The sequence below is a fragment of the Mytilus trossulus genome, chromosome 5, assembly GCF_036588685.1.
Source record: "Mytilus trossulus isolate FHL-02 chromosome 5, PNRI_Mtr1.1.1.hap1, whole genome shotgun sequence".
NCBI classification, from domain to species: Eukaryota; Metazoa; Mollusca; class Bivalvia; order Mytilida; family Mytilidae; genus Mytilus; species Mytilus trossulus.
Genome location: NC_086377.1, coordinates 55,427,423 through 55,447,548, shown reverse-complemented (window position 1 = coordinate 55,447,548; position 20,126 = coordinate 55,427,423). Strand labels below are relative to the sequence as shown.

The following is a 20,126-nucleotide window of genomic DNA, read 5'->3' as shown; positions in this document are numbered from 1 at the left end:
GGTCCTGGTTACAAGTTAACTTAGTGTTGAGCAGACCAGTCAACAGTTAACTTGAGAACAGTTCTGGTTTTGATCGTCCAAGCAGAAGTTAACTTTGTGGCAGGACCGGTTTCCAAGTTAACTTATGTTAACTTTATGACAGGACTGGTTCCGAAGTTAACTTATGTTAATTTATGACAGGACTGGTTCGAAGTTAACTTATATCAATAGCGGACTTGTTTCCAAGTTAACTTTTTGGCAGACATAAAAACAGTCCTAGGACCAAGTCCGCTTTTCAAGTTAACTAGATTTTGGTCCAAGGACTGGTCAGAGCAGTCCTATATTCGGTCACAGGTTAACTTTGACCAGTCCAAATGACAGGTTATCAAGTTAACTTGCTGTACAGGTTAGGAGTGCACCCATCTGTAGTCTGTGGATTTTAGTTTCATGAAGCACAAGCGTCTCATCCCGTTTACTTGAGATGAGAGAATCGGCATAAGCATACACTGAATCTGTGAATGCTTTCAAGAAAAACATAAAAACTTATTTATTCAGACAGGCTTCTAAACACAATTCTTAACACATGTTTAGGTGTTTAGGGATAAATCACATCTAATGTCATTGGTATAGGAAAGTTGACTTCAACCGTATTTTCTTCTGCTATTATTTTATAACAACTGCACTAGTATGTCTTCCACGGTTTTCTCCCCAAGGGTGACTAGGGTATAGAAATATGGTCACTTGGTCTTCTCCCGACCGGCAGTAAAACGCTTGCCGAAGTGGGGAGTCCGTTTGGCTGTGCGGGATGTATCAAATTCGCAGTCACGTCCGGTCAGAAAGGGGACGTTAAATCCGCTGCCTCGTGTTAAGAGAGTGCCACGCTCTTTGCACGTTAAGAACCCTTGCAACAACTCTCTGAGGGGTCCGTAGGTGGCCTGTTGCAAGGCAAAATTTCTGTCCCTATCCTATATACCCTCCTTTTCCGGTGGCAGTCCAAATTTCTCCAACCTAGATGGCCTCTATTGTATCAGCCTACCTATTGTATTTATTGTGAACTTGTTCTCGTCCTGAATATGCATGAAATATTTGCCACTGGACGTTAAGCAACTAACAACCAATCAATCCACGGTTTTCAGTTGTGACCTACTATAATCTGGTAAATTAAAGTGTATAGTTTTCCATTTAAATTGATACTTAATCGGATACATATATGTTTTGCAGGATGTCATAAATAAATATAGATTGATTGATTGTTGGTTGCTTAACGTCCAGTGGCAAATATTTCATGCATATTCAGGACGAGAACAAGTTCACAATAAATACAATAGGTAGGTTGATACAATAGAGGCCATCTGGGATGATGATAAATATAGAAAAAAAGACCTATCCATGACAACATTTCATAGGAATGCCTGTTATATTTTTTTTGCAGATCAATATGCTTCAGTTCTTGCCAACAGAGTTCACATGTTCATCATCTGAAATATATCATACCTCTCAGTTCATCAAGCATCCAGATTGATAACTTCATTTTCAGCTAGTTTTGTAAGTAACATTAAAACAAGTATTTGTAACAACATTAAATCACTCATTAATCTTATGGTATGCCAGCAATAATAAGTTGATTCAATATGTTCAATGCCAGGTTAGACTACTTTGGAACATTCATTTCAAAATACCTATTTAGGAATATTCATTTCAAATTACAACTGGTCTATACTACACAATCTGTAAAATTCTCCTACTATAGTAATCTACAACTTTTCTCACCTTACAGTATACAAAAATATTGGATACATTCAGTAAAATCAAACTCTTCTTTACAAAAAAAAAGCATGCCAATTTAATAATCGTCCTATTTTGCATCTTTTCATATAACTGCACAAAATAGATAGATCAACAAGAAAACTTCACTGCGCTATTCATTCATATTACAATACATATGATATCTAATACACACTACATTTAAATAACAGCAAATTGTAAACAAGCTTCCAACCATAAAAGGTTCAAAGTAATATTTTACTCTTATGTACATAAAAAGCAAATAATTTCAACAACAAAAAGTAATGTGAGGTGATCAAATCTAAATTGACAAATTTCGAGGCTAGATAATACTCTCTTAATTACACACAAATGTAATGTAAAATACTTTACAAAAAGGGCATGAAATTATGACCCAAAAAAATCATCTGTTGATGTTAAATAAAATATTTTGATATTGAATGAATAAAAAAAAGATATTTAAACTTCCGTGTAAACTTTTTAAAACTTGGTGAAGTTTGAACTTTGAAAGAATGGATTGCCATGACATTTTTTTGCTTATTGCTTGTTCTGAGTTCTGTACAATTACAAGCCTTTGCGGTGCCTTCTTCTTGCTTGCCAAATTTACTTCTCCCACCTGAAAAGTTAAAAATGAAAACATCTGGTCTAGCGGCCCTTCATAGAAGTATAATCCTTTCCCTATATACACCATCTTTATAGGGTGGAAACTTATATCAGTTTCCATACTGCATGTTTCAGGGTTCATTTCATACCAAAAACAAACAATTAATAGTGATAAACACACGAAAGAGAACATTTTGTTTTCAAGATTTTACAAATTGCATTGTGGGAAATGTTTACATATGATAAGAAGAGTTCAGTCGCCAAATTATTGCCTCGCCATTTGGCCCGCAACAATCCGACCTTTTATTCTTGTTTTCACCTGAAAAGTTAGTGTCAATTATGTGTTACATGTGAGATTTTAATAAGATTTATTGGAATCAAATCCACTTCTTGTGGATTGATTACTACAAGAAGGAACGCTTTATCCAAATTATACTTTCACAGACGGGTGTTACAACGAATCTGGATCATGTATTGTTTTCCACATGTGATTTTTCAAATTGTATTCTCCCCAAGGATGACTGGGGTATAGAAATATAGGCAATAGGTCTTCTCCCGACCGGCAGTAAAACGCTTGCCGAAGTAGGACGTCCGTTTGGCTGTGCGGGATGTATCAAGTTCGCAGTCACGTCCGATCAGAAGGGGGGGGCGTTAAATCCGATGCCTCGTGTAAAGAGAGTGCCACGCTCTTTGAACGTTAATAACCCTTGCAACAACTCTTTGAGGGGTCCGTAGGTGGCCTGTTCCAAGGCAAAATTTATGTCCCTATACAATATACCCTTATTTTCCAGTGGAAGTCCAAATTTCCAGATGGCCTCTCTTGTATCAACCTACCTATTATATTTTTTGTGAACTTGTTTTCGTCCTAAATATGCATGAAATATCTGCCACTGGACGTTAAGCAACCAACAACCAATCAATCAATCAAATTGCATTCGTGTATGTTTTGTCTTTATGTGTGGTTATCAATATATCAAAAATATAATTCGATATTAACTGATATGATGTTTTAATTTGGTTTAGTTAACTTTTAATACCCCTCAACCTAAAAATCATTTCGTTAAAAAAGAAAAATTAAATTAAACTTTAAATGGGAATCTGGTGATTTACCATCAATCTGGAAGCTTCATGCTGTTGTGGTTTAATCTACTGTGGTTCAATCTGTTGTAATTCAAGCTGTTGTGGTTTAATCTACTGTGGTTCAATCTGTTGTGGTTGATGGGGGATCTTGATTCATGGAGGACTAATCTGGAAAATTATAAATCCCATTCATGCCAATAAAACAAACTCTTATCAGAACATTTGATACTGCTATGTATATAACAAACTTCGTAAAAGTATTCTTTTGGCATGTTTGGTGGAGTAAAATATAATTATTTATTATTTCCTCATGTTAACATGTAAACAAATCTTATACTCTGAACTTACTGGGCTTAATAATAAGCAACTATCTTATCTTAACATGTAGAACAATCTTAATGCTTCTTTAGCATCATGGATGTTCATATTTGCTTGATCATGTTTGTTAAGGATTCACGAAACAATGTATTTAGAACATGAACATTACCGTTTATATTTAAGGAGTTAACGTGTTTTAATTAAAATCGATATTCATAAAAATTATTTAAATTAAAATATATAAGTTCGAATATTATGTATAAACCTTATGAAGCTTTATAAACCCCCTTTAACAAGACTGAAATCATCATCATTGTTCATTTATTGTACATGTCCATTTATTTGCATCAATACAACAAGATGTCAACATTGCAGAAATGTACTCTGAATGACAGTATATAATATGCTATCAAAGTTTGAGATACATGCATATATTTAATTTGCTGCTAAATAGTCTTTTTTTTTAATTAACATGATGTAACCCGCAAGACACAAACCAATTATTATGGGGGAAATGATTATTAAATTACCAGAAATTGTTTCTAAAGCCTGCAGTTGGACCCACCAACAAAAAGATGACTGGTTACTAGTAAGTGTATAATGTACAATGTATGAGCCTTGTTTATAAGGTGTATATCTGAATGACCCCTGCTATTTAAGATAAAAACATTTGTGTACAAATGTATATGCATAAATTAAAATCACAAAAAATACTGAACTTAGAGGAAAATCAATTCGGAAAGTCCATAATCACATGGCAAAATCAAATAACAAAACACGTCAAAAACGAATAGACAACTGTCATGTTCCTGGTACAGGCATTTTCAAATGTAGAAAATGGTGGATTAAACCTGGTTCTATAGAGCTAACCTTCTTCTTTTAATGACAGTCTAACACATATTTGCATGATTAATGCTGGGCTAAAATATTAATATTCAAAATACATTTAAATCTGGAAGACTAAATTTGATTTCGTACCATAGAAACTAAGGCTCATATACATGTATAAATTTGTAAACTTAATCCATACATGATTTTTATTCTTTCCTGTTCAGCTTAATTCACTTGCATGGGTCCAAATGGTGCAAGTCAGTGTCTTCAGTGATGCTCGTGGCCAAAATTATATTTGAAAATCCAAAGCTTATATTAAAGAGGGTGAGCTATAATCCAAAAGGTCCAAAAAGTATAGCTAAATCCGTGAAAGGAATCAGAGCTTTGCATGAGGTTTTTTGGGATTTCCTTCCAGCAATAATAGAAACCATGGAAAAGATCAAATCAGTGGACAAAAGCCCAGTTGCCATAAGTGACACACAAAGTCTAGAAAACAACATAACCTCAATTTCTAGTCTCCCTGCTTGTGACAATGAGATGTATTGGATACCTGAAAAAACTTAGTACATCACTTGAAGGTAACTGTCTAAGGGAAACAACTCTTATTAAATTTAATATTGTAAAGAAGCAAAACAAAAACAGAAACTATTTTTTTATCAATTTATTTACATTACAAAATGAACATGTTACCAACAACATCATATTGTTATTAGAATTCAAATCACAAACACAAAGTTAAACATGCTAATTGATTTTGTAAATAACTATTAGAAAAAAGGGAGATAACTCAAATACTTAAATTAGTAGTAAATTAACCATTTAGTTTTTCTTTAGGTAGCGCTGTTGATGTAGTGAGTCAGTGAGCCTAGTCAGGTAAGCTTTACAGGATGTGAGAGACAATATTTGTGAATTTCATGCTAAGTGGTATTCAGAAATATTGAAGATGGCAGATGATCTAGATGTAACCCCATCTAAACCAAGAACATGTGGCAGGCAGACAACAAGATCAAAGGTGCCATGTGAATCAACAGAGGATTATTACAAGAAAACAATTGCTATCCCTCTGCTTAATCACATGTTAACAGAAATGAATTCAAGGTTTGGTGACCTGCAAATAAAGGCATCCATGGGACTTCAGGTAATACCTGCCATGATTTCTCAATCCTCTACTTCTGATTTTGAGTATTTTGTGGAGTATTTACCATCTCCTTCAACACTGGAACAAGAAATGCACAAGTGGAAGTTAAAATGGGCAAATGAGTCTGATCCACCTTCAGATATAATCACAGCATTACAAAACTGTAACTCTATCATATTTCCTAATGTGCACCAAATTTTGAAAATTTGTAGAACATTTCCAGTAACCTCATGTGAGTGTGAGAGATGTATCAGTAGACTGAGACTTGTAAAGACATACTTACGATCAACAATGTCAAATAGGTTATCTTCCCTCATTATAATGTATGCCCATAGGAACATGACTGTAAATCCAAAGGTGGTGGTGCAGAATGCAAGGAGAAATCCAAGTAGAATACTGCTTCCAGACATTCTTGTTGATTAACTTTATTGAACATACTTTCTTGTACACGTGCTTATTATGCCCCCCAGTCATCAAGGTTCTGGATCCGCTCCTGAAGAGAGGGCAACGCTCTTTGCACGATAAGAACCCTTTCAACAACTCTTTGAGGGGTCCGTAGGTGGCATGTTACAAGGAAAAATTTCTGTCCCTATCCAATATACCCTCATTTTCCAGAGGCAGTCCAAATTTCCCCGAGCATCATCCCAGATGGCCTCTATTACAACAACCTACCTATTGTATTTATTGTGAACTTGTTCTAGTCCTGAATATGCCTGAAATATTTGCCATTAGACGTTAAGCAACGAACAATTAATAATTTCTATTAATAGTTATCACATGTAAAAATGATTGTATCTGGATTTATTCAAACTATAAACGACAAGTTTATTTCCGATACCGTTGAAAATTATTGGTCAGTAAATAAGTGCATCGATTACGACATCGTTCAGGAAGAAAATCAACTGTCAAAACCTCACTTTCACATGCGCCGGATGTTATTTTTCATGATGTCGATACGGGTTAGTTTTTTTAAGACAACAGGTTGATATGAGTCAATGCGGCAAAGATAGCTGCTTATTAAACTTATAGATCGTTTAAATTGTAGATCGTGGAAAATACCTGTACGACAGCAATTTAGAAAACATGAAGTGACAATTATTTTTTACGTCACACTGGTAACAGGAAATAAATTTGTTGTTTACAGTGTAAAATGAATCAACAATCGGGTGTCGCAAGTGTATACTTGAAGTTTTACACAATACAATACAAAACATTATCTTTTAGAATGCAGGACAAAACAGGACTAAAATTCACTTTATTTTCTAATCTGATTATTTTCTTTGAATAAAAACCGGTTATATCTACTGATATACTTTTGGATTTTTCTTAAATTATTGTATATAAATCAACTTTGATAACAAAATTTATCAAAAATATATCAAAGTTGATCAAATAATTGGTACGTGAACAAAGAGTCTTGGTAGTTAAATGGCTTCATGTTGCCAATAAAATTAAATTATATTAATTTTATTTTTTCAAGTATAATGACATATTTCCTTAACATTTATATGAATATATGTTCGAAAGAGTAAATATATCAAGATATTTCTTATACATTGACTCTCCCTTTCTACCATTTGTTTATTATAAAGATGCAACAAAAGACAATAAGTTTCAATCTATCCTTGCATTTATAACCCTCTACACTTGTCATGATGACATCAATATTTCAGGCAGTAATAAAAAATTAAGCATTAAAATTTAACACGAACCAAAGCTTTGTTTCTTTCTTTTTCCAAGGTGTCGAAATTTGCATATGAATGTGGACAAAACTTTACTTTTATAATGAACAATAAGTTGACAACTAAATACATGTAATTTGAATATTATCAACCCCAAAGGGTGACTGGGGTATAGAAAAATGGTCATTTGGTCTTCTCCCGACCGGCAGTAAAACGATTGCCGAAGTGGAGCGTCCGTTTGGCTGTGCGGGATGTATCAAGTTCGCAGTCACGTCCGGTCAGAAGGGGACCCGATGCCTCGTGTCAAGAGAGTGCAACGCTCTTTGCACGTTAAGATTTTATACGCCAGACGCGCGTTTCGTCTACATAAGACTCATCAGTGACGCTTCGATCAAAATAGTTTAAAAAAAGCCAAATAAATACAAAGTTGAAGAGCATTGAGGACCCAAAATTCCAAAAAGTTTTGCCAAATACGGCTAAGGTAATCTACTCCTGGGGTAAGAAAATCCTTAGTTTTTCGAAAAATTCTAAATGTTATAAACAGAAAAGAACCTTACAACAACTCTTTGAGGGGTCCGTAGGTGGCCTGTTGCAAGGCAAAATTTCTGTCCCTATTCAATATACCCCATTTTCCAGTGGCAGTCCAAATTTCTCCGACCACCATCGCAGATGGGCTCTATTGTATCAACCTAACTATTGTATTTATAGTGAACTTGTTCTCGTCCTGAATATGCATAAAATATTTACCACTGGACAAAGAAGGTGTTTTTTAAACTTGAATGTTTTCATTTTGTTATGGAACAAGTTCATTTAAGATGAAGATAATAGTAAGTAACAATAATGTTCAGTAAAGTAAGATCTACAAACACATCACCAAAACACAATTTTGTCATTAATCCGTCTGTCTTTTCTTGAATATGCGCATAGACCAAGTTGAGCGATAAAGGCTCTTAAGAGCCTCTAGTATATAAAATACATGTATTTCTTTTTTAACATTAAAAGTCTTACACATTAGTTACAATCTTCACTCAAAAATTATATAATTCATGATATATATTGACCTACGGAAGCCCTGGAGTGCCATGCAAAAAAAAAAATTCAACTTGTGCGCACAAGTTACTATCTTGTGCGCACGAGTTACACAACTTGCGCGCACGAGTTACTATCTTGTGCGCACAAGTTACATAACTTGCGCGCACGAGTTACTAACTTGTGCGCGCAAGTTACTATCTTGTGCGCACAAGTTACACAACTTGTGCGCACGAGTTACCAACTTGTGCGCACAAGATAGTAACTTGCGCGCACAAGTTAGTAACTCGTAGTTAGTATATTGTAATCAATAGTTACACGTGTTTATAGCATGGGCACACTATGCTTTATGGAAGGCGATCCTGCCGGACAAACATTCTATAAATTAAGGTAATTTTTAACATAGGTAGAATTTTACTGACTGTATTAATTCAGAGAAAAGTAATTAGGAACAGTGTGTAAAACGAAGTTACTATTCAATAAGAAACTTATAATTCTTATTCCTTTTTTATGAATTCCAATGTAAACGGGTTATTTGTTCGTAAGAGGGCCCCCCGGGGTACACTTAGTTTGTTTTAATGCACTGACACTCAAGTTATGTTATTTCTGTCGTGTAAATTATTGTGTCGTGAATGGGCTACGGGTATCATATTACACCGTTCCTTATTTGCTGCTTAACTTGATACATATAAACATTTAACATTTTGGTGTATTAGATAGGCGGTATATCTTATTACCATCGACGTCACTGAGAGGATATTGAAACGATGTTCATCGAGTTCCAAAACTAGTCAATACTATGTTTATGGCCTTAGTCATGTTAGTTATGGCTGTATAAACTAGCCACAATTTAGACGAAACGGCCGTCTGGCATTGATACCAAATTTTATCCTAGGGGCGGATTCAGACATTTTAAAAAGGGGGGTCCACACCCGTAACAAATAGATTATTACTATGACGACACATCAAAGTTTCGTTTCTTTAGCGATACTTATCGCCAGTCATTAGTCACTGTGATCAATTATACTCATTTAGGATTAACATTCGACCCACGATGCTCGATAGTAATACTAGTTTACAAATCTTTGAATTGAAGTAGTCACATTTTAAACAGCTTACTTTATTACAGGTGTCAGATCAAATAATCATGACCACAAATGATTTAGCTATCATTATTTCAACCTACTTTAGCCTAGGTTTGCAATATGAAGAAATTATTGGTTTGTTGGCTCAAAGACATAATGTTATTTTATCTATGAGAACTTTGAAAAGACGCTTAGCTTCGTATGGATTGTACAGACGAAAGAATTTTTCGGATATTTTCCAAGTTGCTATGTTTATCTTCGAACAACTAAAGTCATCTGGTTGTCTCCATGGATACCGTTGGATGCATTCGAGATGCTTACAGAATGGTTTTATTGTCCAAAAGGAGATGGTAAGAATCCTATTAGGCATATTGGATCCTTCTGGCGTTGCTGCGAGAGTTAAGCGCAAACTAAAAAGAAGGCACTATAGATCCAAGGGTCCCAACTACATATGGCACCTTGACTCATATGATAAGTTAAAACCGTATGGAATTTGTGTCAACGGATGTATAGATGGGTTTTCAAGGTTTATAATTTGGTTACGTGTTGGTAGAAGCAATAATAACCCACGAATTGTAGCGGGATTTTATGTAGAAGCTTTGACTTCTTTAGAAAGGGTACCACATTCAATACGATCAGACATGGGAACCGAAAACAGTTATATTGCTGAAATGCAGTCATTCTTAAGGAGGAATGGTCCCGGAAGCAGAACAGCTTTTCTCTATGGAACAAGTCAACACAATCAACGTATAGAGAGCTGGTGGGGAATACTTAGAAAAGAATGTGTACAATTTTGGATGGAATTCTTTGAACAGATGAAGCAAGACGGCTACTTCACAGGCGACTTCATCGATAAAAGTCTGATACAATATTTTTTCATGGATATTATCAGAGTAAGATAGAATATGATATATAAATATCATCTTAAATCAAAACGAAACAACGAAGAACTATTCCAAACGCTTAATTTGATAAACGTTTAACATGTTATATGTTTCAGTATAAAAACGTACTTGAAAGAGACATTTTATATAAAAAAAAGTCGTAAAGACATAAAGACTTAAACTGGCAATGTTTTCTTCCAAAAATTTGCAACCACTGGCCCTTGTAATTATCTTTTGACCCTTTTATCTCTGAAACAAACAAAAAAAAGCTATGTTAGAACGGTTAAATGAAATTTAAACAGGAATTTCATAAGGATTCTTATCGCAAAAAATAATCCCATCTAAATCTGACTTTAACTATAAGTTCTCAAATTATAAACAGCATTGTTCTAATTTACCCCAATCCCCTTTTTATCTCGCAAAAAAAGATATAGCGCGAGCTTAAATCTACTTGCTTAAAAGTTATTGTGAAATGAATAGAAAAAAAGGCAAACGTAAATTTCATGAAAAAAAGGTTCCATGCCAGAAAAAAACACCTATCTATAAGACAGTCTTTGGCGTCTGACTGTGGGTAACTTGTGTGCAAACAAGTTAAGGAACTCAATGATTGTAATCTTAGATGACATTGGAATTTTTCAAGAAGCGCATGACGCGTCATAACAACATACACATCTACTTATTAGAAAATAATCCCACTAATTTCATTAATCCCAAAATCGTCATACAAACAAAATAAATGCATTCTGATATAATTTCAGGTAGGTCCGTGAAGAAGAAATACAGTTACTTCACGGTGCCATGTAGAAAAAAACGCCTCAAAGTACTACCAAAACGACCACACATTTTTTGGCGATCATAAAATCCGCAATTGCTATTTCTGTAATTTATTTCTTTTTCATCAAGTTACATCCAGATGTGTCTCTATTAACTGCACGTGTCTTCATTAAACAAATTAGATTTTAATCGAAGAGAATGCATTTTAACACCACTTTTATCAAGTAATTTCTATTTCAGAAAGAGCTTGAAAATGTCGTTGAAACATGGAATGCACACCGAATTCGCAAATCGAAGCATTGCGACATAAACGGGCGTCCAATGGTCTTATACCAGGCACCTTTCTTGAAAGGCACCGAGGATTATTCACTACCTTTGGACAATGTCGAACTAAATGCTTGTGCCGAGGAGTGTGACTTCGACGATTCAGACTGTGACAATGACATTTTGGACCTGGCTGACATATTAATGGAGGAAAACAGCTGGACAAAAACAAGAGATCCCTATGACAGAGCCACACTTTATTTACAAATGAGGGATATAATAAAACAAAATTTATAATTCAATATTGGTTTTATTAATATTATATTTATTTATAAATTTACTAAAATAAATCTCTCTACATTAAACATATACAACTTGAAAAATGTTTTAGCATGAACAGACAATCGGATTATTTGGCATGCGTCAATGAGGCAACGTTCCATGCAATAGCATAGAACATGAAAAAAAATGGGGTCATCTGGTGACACGGATTAAGATTATATACCACATCACATGACGTACCCGACACCGAAAAGAATGTATTAAAGTTTTACCAAATTCCAAAATCAACAGTATTATAATATGAAATTGACTACAAGCTTTCGATTTTTTTTCTCATTTCCTGAATTAAGTATTGTTTAGACATCTTCGTGATATTTGTCAATTGAAATTACAAGAAGCCGGAATAGTATTTTTTTTATTAAGATAAGACCCGTAATTTTAGGTGTGTATATCTTTCATCAGTGATGCTGTGATATATGATACCTAAAGCACATTGTACTGATGAGCATCATTTGCTCAAAGTATTAAAGAATAGAATTACTAGTAATACTCTTACTATGCGACATGCCGTTTTATGATTACAATCATCACAGTTTTTGCCCCCAAAAAACCGCAACATTCGGTAAACAGCATCTGTTAATGACAATTACTCCAATAAGGGATGAATTTACAATTTAAGTCATTAATTGACTTAATGTAACGACCATGTCGTCATAGTCGTCCGAATTCATTTGGATTCCCAGGCTATATCTTGATAAAACTGAGAATGGAAATGGGGAATCTGACAAAGAGACAATAACCTGGCCAAAGAGCAGAAAACAAAATAACAATTATACATAAATGACTACTAGCAGTTACTGACATGCCAGCTCTAGACCTCAATTAAAATGATTGAAAGATTATGTTTTCACCAAATGAATATCAAGCTCAATTCTTCCCTTTTTTTTGTTTAGTATCATACCATCATAAAATATTTAAGAAGAACACAACCCGTAGCAGGTCAAAAGCTGGCTTAAGAACATAACTGTTTATTTCCAATGCAAAGACCCTATAAGTGAAAGAATAGCAAAGCCAAAATATACCATCCATAATTACCCGACAACAGTATCGTAACTGTACTATAGAAAAATAGAAAAAGTCTTGTTTACAGGTTTTGATAGCTTTTAAGGTTAATGCCGACATTTTTGTGCTTTGTAAAGAATATTACTATAAAAGGTTGAATGTGAAAATCCCCATGACCTATAGTAATTTCATACAGAAGTTTCATGGAAAAGTGTAACGGTAATATTTGCGGGGCAGCGGACGGAGAAGGCGAATGTAATGTAGTCAAACTTGAGTATATATAAGTGTATGGATTTGTATTAATTTGTACCATCAGTTCGGCAATACTAACCAGATGGGACTGTATTCGGGGGTTATGGTCCAAACAGTTTAGGTAATAGGGGTCAACAAAAAGGAATTTCTGGTATCCGGGCAATAACTTTTGTATTAGTCTATGCATTTTTATGATATTATACAAGGTTCCATATTAAAAAGAAACCGAAGGTTGTGATTGATTTTGAGGATTAATCATTAATTGCCAGACCATTAAACGTAATTTTGTAGTTTTTTCCTCAATATGTGGCTATATTACATTCACCTTCTCCTTCCGTTAAACTTCTGCCTGGAATTATTGTATATTTGGTCATCAGCTCTAGCTCGACGTTAAAGATAAATTGTTGACACTGATATATGTTTCGAAAAAAAAACACCAATCTGATGAACAGGATTATTGCTTATTAATTCAAAGTCACTAGACTATAATCTCGAGCCTCAAACTGTTAAAAAAATTGAGATGTACAAACCGTGATGTTGTAACTTGATAGCAAATCTTAGTAGTTTCTATCAAACTAACTAACAGCAAAACATTCGAGTGTGTAAGTTATATACTTGTATTTGGTTAGCTTGATTGCTAGCTGAACCGTTAAGTCATCATTAAGTTAAGTTTACTTAAACGACTAGTCAGACAAAAAACCAATTTATCCGTCTGTAGGACTAGACTACTCAGAAAGAAGGATGATATATCTAACATAATGACTTCACGGTTCAGCTAGCCAAACATATTACCTTTACCTTTACTGTTAGCAGAAAAAGTAACTTGCAAAATGTAGTTCATTCAAAGTCGCTGGATCATGCCCTAGGAGCAGGGCCTCAACATAGTCTTCAAACTAGAAGTAATGCAACTTTTATTACACAGCAATGCCACATTACTAGAAGTACCTATTAAACTTGCAGATATCTCAGAAACGGTAACAACGGACGACGACACATACTGAAGTGATAGCAAAGCTCTCTGGACCTTTTAGGCCAGGTGCCCTTTCCAAAGGGGTAATCTGTTTAACCCTTTCTGTGTTGTGCTGTAAATACATAATTCTTAGAACAGTGAAACCTGTTTAAAAAGAACCTCTTCGGGACTTAATATGTGGTTCGGTTTTGGTTGATGTCAGGTTCTTAACGCATACAATTTGATACGATAGAGCTTAAGAGCATGTTTGGTTAATACAGGTTTTCGGTTATACAGGATTCGGTTTAACCAGGTTTCACTGTACCAGTTGATGTCGTTTCTAAAAATGAAGCAATGCGTCTTTGTTGTCTGATAAATTGAAAGGCTCGATACCAAAGATTTTCTTGTAACAGATATTGTAAAGAAGTACGCGAAAACCAAAGTGTCAAAAGTAAACCGGGGACAAAAACACAACTGGTAACAATAAAGCAAGACACCAAACAAAGGACAGCACTACGCAAATAAGCTTAAAATAAAAAGAAGAAATGGGTCGAATTTAGGTTGCCTCTAACCAGTGTTAATTGTAAAAGGTCAATTATTGGAAAGAAGGAGGAGGAAACCTATGACAGAAGAAGGTCCCCCTTCGTACCCCTAAACGAGAGACATATATTTATTCTACCATACATGTAAACAATGACAATCTCTGTCTAAACCAACATAAAGAAGCTTTGTCTAAACCAACATAAAAAAGCGATAGGGTTTGTATAACTTCCAATCTTCTGATAGTAACCAGTTAATTGTGCATCACAACTTTGCAACTTCATCAAGTTGATACAGGTATATCACTATACGTTTTAAGCTAGGAAGCTTTACGCTAGGAATTCTTCTTAATTAAGGAGAGATTTATTTTTATCTCATTTGGAAGCTCTTAAATACACTAAATGAACACTAACTTTAGTCTTTCTCGTTTGAATTGTTTTACATGGTCTTATCGGGGCCTTTTATAGCTGACTATGCGGTATGGGCTTTGCTCATTGTTGAAGGCCGTATGGTGACCTGAAGTTGTTAATGTTTGTGTCATTTTGGTCTTTTGTAGATAGTTGTCTCATTGGCAATCATACCCCATCTTCTTTTTTATATTCTATGTTTTTCAATAAAGTATCAAAGTCATGTCCACTATCGAATAACATCTTTTAAAACATTTGATCTAAGCAAAATTTCAATCGAAGACCTGAATTAAATAGCTCCTATCAATTTTTACGATACATGGTGTATTCTGATGAACATTTTATTTCAGTAATGGTCGCCAATCAGGTCTGAAAAGGCATAAGAAGGAAATCATTTTATCGATGAAAATTTATCTATTTTTTGCCTGATAACAATACAATATTGTGATATAACTATGTATATTATACTTTTCTTCTATTATAAACTGAGGATAATTATTTACAAGTTTGATCCAAATCAATCTTAAAGCGTAAGAAAAGATCTTCAAAAATGTTTAGGATTACGCATGAATCAAAATAATGGGAAACAAAGACCGAAGAAAGTGAGAAAAAAATCGTTAATGGCAAGAGGAATTAACAATTAAATGAAATAGATTCACTGAAACTTGTAATTGAAATAAAACAACAAAATAGTTAATGACAAGGTAAATAAAAAGTAATACCTACTGCTATTTGACTGAAATCATTTTAACATAACAATATTGACAATAATACAATAAAATCAAGTGGCTTGCCTTTATGGCAAAACTTTAATGCAGCTTGTGTTTCTCTCAAAACTGTTGAACAGTAAGGTTTGGGTAATGGACATAAACAAACACAGAACAAATTGTTCACATAAATCTGAAATGCTTTTCTGTTCAACACTGTGAACACTTAAAAAAAAAAACTTGAAAAAAACTCCCTCTGCCGAACTCACGACATAAAATCATTACACAAAATCATTACACAACCTCCTTTAAACATGAATTATTAAACAAAGAATACTTGAATCATTTAGAACTGTACTCATACATTGAGTTAATGTCCATTTTCATCGGAACATCCTGGAATGCCAGCACTATTACACTATATGAACTCTAAACTATGTCCATTACCCAAACCTTACTGTTCAACAGATAATTGAACTCAGACCTAAAAGAAGGATATGTGTCATAAGTTGATGGAATTTGTAATACTCGCCCACATGTATGAGCTATTGGTGACCGTGTGAACCCTTTAGATTCAAAAAACTCAATCGTTATTTTCATTCCCAGCAGGACATCTGAACCTGTGCAGAACCTCAAGAAAGCCTTTTGTTTTTCTCCATCTAGATCTTTGATATATCTTTTTAAAAAGCCTGCACATAGCCTTTCCGCTTCTTTCATGTTTTCCGGTACACTCAAGGATTTCAAAATTTCCTTAGATGTTGGTTTCATTTCTTGATAAATTTGTTGTAGTTTGCCTGGAGTGACTTGTAACTGTCGTAATTCTGAACGGAAACATTCGATCACGTAGCGTGGTTGTTGAATCAACTCTTTATGTGCCAACTCTCCAATAATTGGCAGGACATTTTCAGAATTCACCAATTTTCTACAAGAATGACTATCAAGGAATTCAAGGAAGTCATCTTGATCCACATCATTGAAATTGGAAATAGCTTTTTTAACAATCTGACTTTCCATTTCAGGTAAGTAATCTGAAAACAATTCAATCAGACTTGATTCAATGCTTCCATGAATGCACTCTTCGAATATAGCAGGCATAATTGAAATGGGCCAGTAACCACTGACTTCAAACCCCTTTCTTATTATTCTACTAACAGCTTTCCATTCCTCCTTTTGGAAATCATGCCTAAGTACAGGTACCTTGAAAATACGACCCTCTGTGCATTGTTCATAGAATTCATCCCAAAACTGGGTTATACAATCTCTGAAAACACCATCTCCTTCTCCGGCTTCTTCCTTACCATTGTCTAATACCATGATGGCATCAATGTCTACAGTCATGATGTTTGGATCTTTTAAATTGACGTGGAAAGGTAACACATGCCCACCGAAAGCTCTTTTTCGAGAGCCCAGGTGGTCGTGTGGTCTAGCGGGACGGTTGCAGTGCAGGCGATTTGGTGTCACGATATCACAGTAGCATGGGTTCGAATCCCGGCGAGGGAAGAACCAAAAATTTGAGAAAGCAAATTTACAACAATATATGGAGGACCTTTATAATGTGATTACTTTACAGACAGAAGATTCTGGAAAATAATATTGTGTATATTATGAACTGTACACAAGATTTAGAGGAACTATTATACTTGCGAATGGATTTATTTTTATTCTGTGAATTGCATTTTTTTATGTTGAACTGTGTGCCTCACATCCCGTCGTGTACAGTGTATATACTTCAAACGACAAGATCTAGGAACTCCAACTTAACCACTGTATATAGTAGATTAGAAGTTTGTTACATGGTGATGGTAGGATTGGACCCAAGGTAATCTTTTCGTGGTCAGGTGCTAGTGTCCCAGTTATGGAAGGGATAACCTTATTTCTGTCCTTTCTTGTCGGGTTGATTTTTTTTAAGGGGAATTATTTAGTTAGTAAAATTGGAAATTTAGGGCGGTGTAATGATTTTGTCTTAAGGACGATACTTTTGTGATTTGAACCAATTTTTGTGATATTGTTATTCTACGTATAAGAATAGGTGAAATTTGCATTGTAATTTTATTATCAGCTGCTTAATGTATCAGGGGAAGATAATGGATACATTTTTTTTATTTTTTGTCCCAGTTATGGGAGTGCTGATTGTATTTTTTCATGTCAGGGTAATTTTATAGTTAAACAAATATTTTTTGTTTCCTTAACTATTAGGATTAAGGGTAGATATACCTAGCAACCCTGTGTAATGGGTTAACATTGAGAAACGCTACCAGTCTAGCCCTGGGGAGTCTTTATAGTTGTCTTTTGTCGGAACTGTGGTTCCTCCTTTTTAAGATGGAGGGGGTGTACTTAAAAAGGAGGAACCAGTGTTATTGCCCTAAAAATCCCATAGGGAGTTTCCCCAACCTATAACACTAGTACTGGTAAAGACCCGAGAGACCTTGCAACACTGGTAGAGTCTAGAGAGATCCCAAACGGAAGAGGAGACACCTACGTCGCCTGAAGCCATGATCGGCCTCTTTCCCGTATGCATCCGACGGAAGCGGTAGATAGATAACCTTGGAACGAAGAATAAAGCCTGTGTACAGATCAAGGTAGTTCTATCTTCACATATATACTCCATACGAAAAAAGTAAAATCACAAAAATACTGAGCTCAGAGGAAAATCAATTTGGAAAGTCCATAATCACATGGCAAAATCAAAAAACAAAACGCATCAAAAACGAATGGACAAGAACTGTCATATTCCTGACTTTGGTACAGGCATTTTCAAATGTAGAAAATGGTGGATTAAACCTGGTTCTAAAGCGCTAACCCTCTCACTTTCATAACAGTCTCGTCAAATTCCGCTACATTTACATGATGCGTTAAATAAACAGTCACAATTAATAAAATAGTCAAAATATGGGTAAATCAGTCATCATCGTATAACAATTTTAAAAGGAACAATTTAACAGGACACAAAAAACATCCACTATCTACGAACACATGGATTGATTTGAGTGTCTGACGGCAGAAAAATTATATAAGTCACATAAATTTGTCGTTCAATGTGCATACAAACAATTTTAAAATTTACATAGGCAATGTACGCATCCAGGGTTAAAAATCAAAAGTATGTAAGCATAAATTACAGAAAAAGACCGAGATTCAAACTAGTCCAAAAGTTATACATAGAATTTATGAGAATCCAAAGCTTTCAAAAGGAACAATTTAACAGGACACAAAAACATCTACAATCTACGAACACATGGATAGATTTGAGTGTCTGACGTCAGAAAAAATATTTACGTCATATAAATTTGTCGTTCAATGTGCATACAAACAATCTTAAAATTTACAGACAATGTACGCATACAGGGTTAAAAAATCAAAAGTATGTAAGAATAAATTACAGAAATAGACCGAAATTCAAACTAGTCCAAAAGGTCCGATAACACAATTAATTCGTAGTGCATTTCTTTTAGAACATAAATGAAAATTAAAAAAATCCCACCTGCGCTTTCTCAATGAAATTTTTTCAGTGTGTTATACTACTTTTGGGACAAATTATATCAAAATTATAGAAAACTTCATCGCATCTAACTCAAAATATGGACAATTTTGTGTTTAGGGTGTCTTGAAATCTTTTGACAGCTTCCGAAGTGCTAATTTTTAACCTTTTTCAGCTGGACCAAATCACTTCTTTCCTGTAATATTCTGGACCCAAATTTTTTTACAGTGTAATTTCACCCCCCTACTTACAATTTGAGGCATTAAACATGGAGAAATAAATTTGGAAGGGGTATAAAAATTATTGGCAAGTAACCCACTGTTAACACTAGGGACTATATTCGTGAACAACGAAATTCAAGAACAACGAAATTCAAGGGACGACAATTGTGAAGAACGAAATTCAAGGGACGACAATTGTGGTCTCGGACCAAAAGTTATACATAGAATTTATGAGAATCCAAAAATTGTTAATTCCACTACGCCATTGATTGATTTTGACATTTGTGGTTCAACGTATATAGTAATTCATAATAGAAATATATCATAATGACATATTATAAACAAATATCATACTGACGGGATCTTTAAAAGTACCGAGTCACGTTATAAGCACAAAAGAAATACAAAATATATATAGGAAGATGTGGTGTGAGTGCAAATGAGACAACTCTCCATCCAAATAACAATTTAAAAATTAAACCATTATAGGTTAAAGTACGGCCTTCAACACGGAGCCTTGGCTCACACCGAACAACAAGCTATAAAGGGCCCCAAAATTACAAGTGTAAAACCATTCAAACGGGAAAAACAACGGCCCTTATCTATATAAACAAAACGAGAAACACGTATGTATTACATAAACAAACGACAACTACTGTACATCAGATTCCTGACTTAGTAAAGGTGCAAACGTTTGCAGCGGGATTAAACGTTTTAAAGAGTCACATATACCAAACAAATCACCAATACAAACACATTGAAGAGATGTATAAGTA

The 20,126-nt window shown here is 34.6% G+C and overlaps 1 protein-coding gene across 3 annotated transcripts; it reads left to right on the top strand.

Annotated features, from left to right (window-relative positions):
• Positions 1-8,674: 8,674 nt before the first annotated feature.
• On the top strand, positions 8,675-12,332 carry LOC134718930 (uncharacterized). 3 transcript variants are annotated; one of them, XM_063581776.1, is made up of 3 exons: positions 8,675-8,835; positions 9,575-10,423; positions 11,429-12,328. In XM_063581776.1, exons 2-3 carry the CDS (start codon positions 9,593-9,595, stop codon positions 11,747-11,749), a joined length of 1,152 nt encoding a protein of 383 aa, XP_063437846.1. In that variant the 5' UTR covers positions 8,675-8,835; positions 9,575-9,592; the 3' UTR covers positions 11,750-12,328. The 3 variants fall into 3 exon arrangements, with proteins under 3 accessions (XP_063437846.1, XP_063437847.1, XP_063437845.1); XM_063581777.1 differs by lacking the exon at positions 8,675-8,835 and having other exon boundaries at positions 9,238-9,880; positions 11,429-12,332; XM_063581775.1 differs by lacking the exon at positions 8,675-8,835 and having other exon boundaries at positions 9,238-10,423.
• The last annotated feature ends 7,794 nt before the right edge of the window (positions 12,333-20,126 follow it).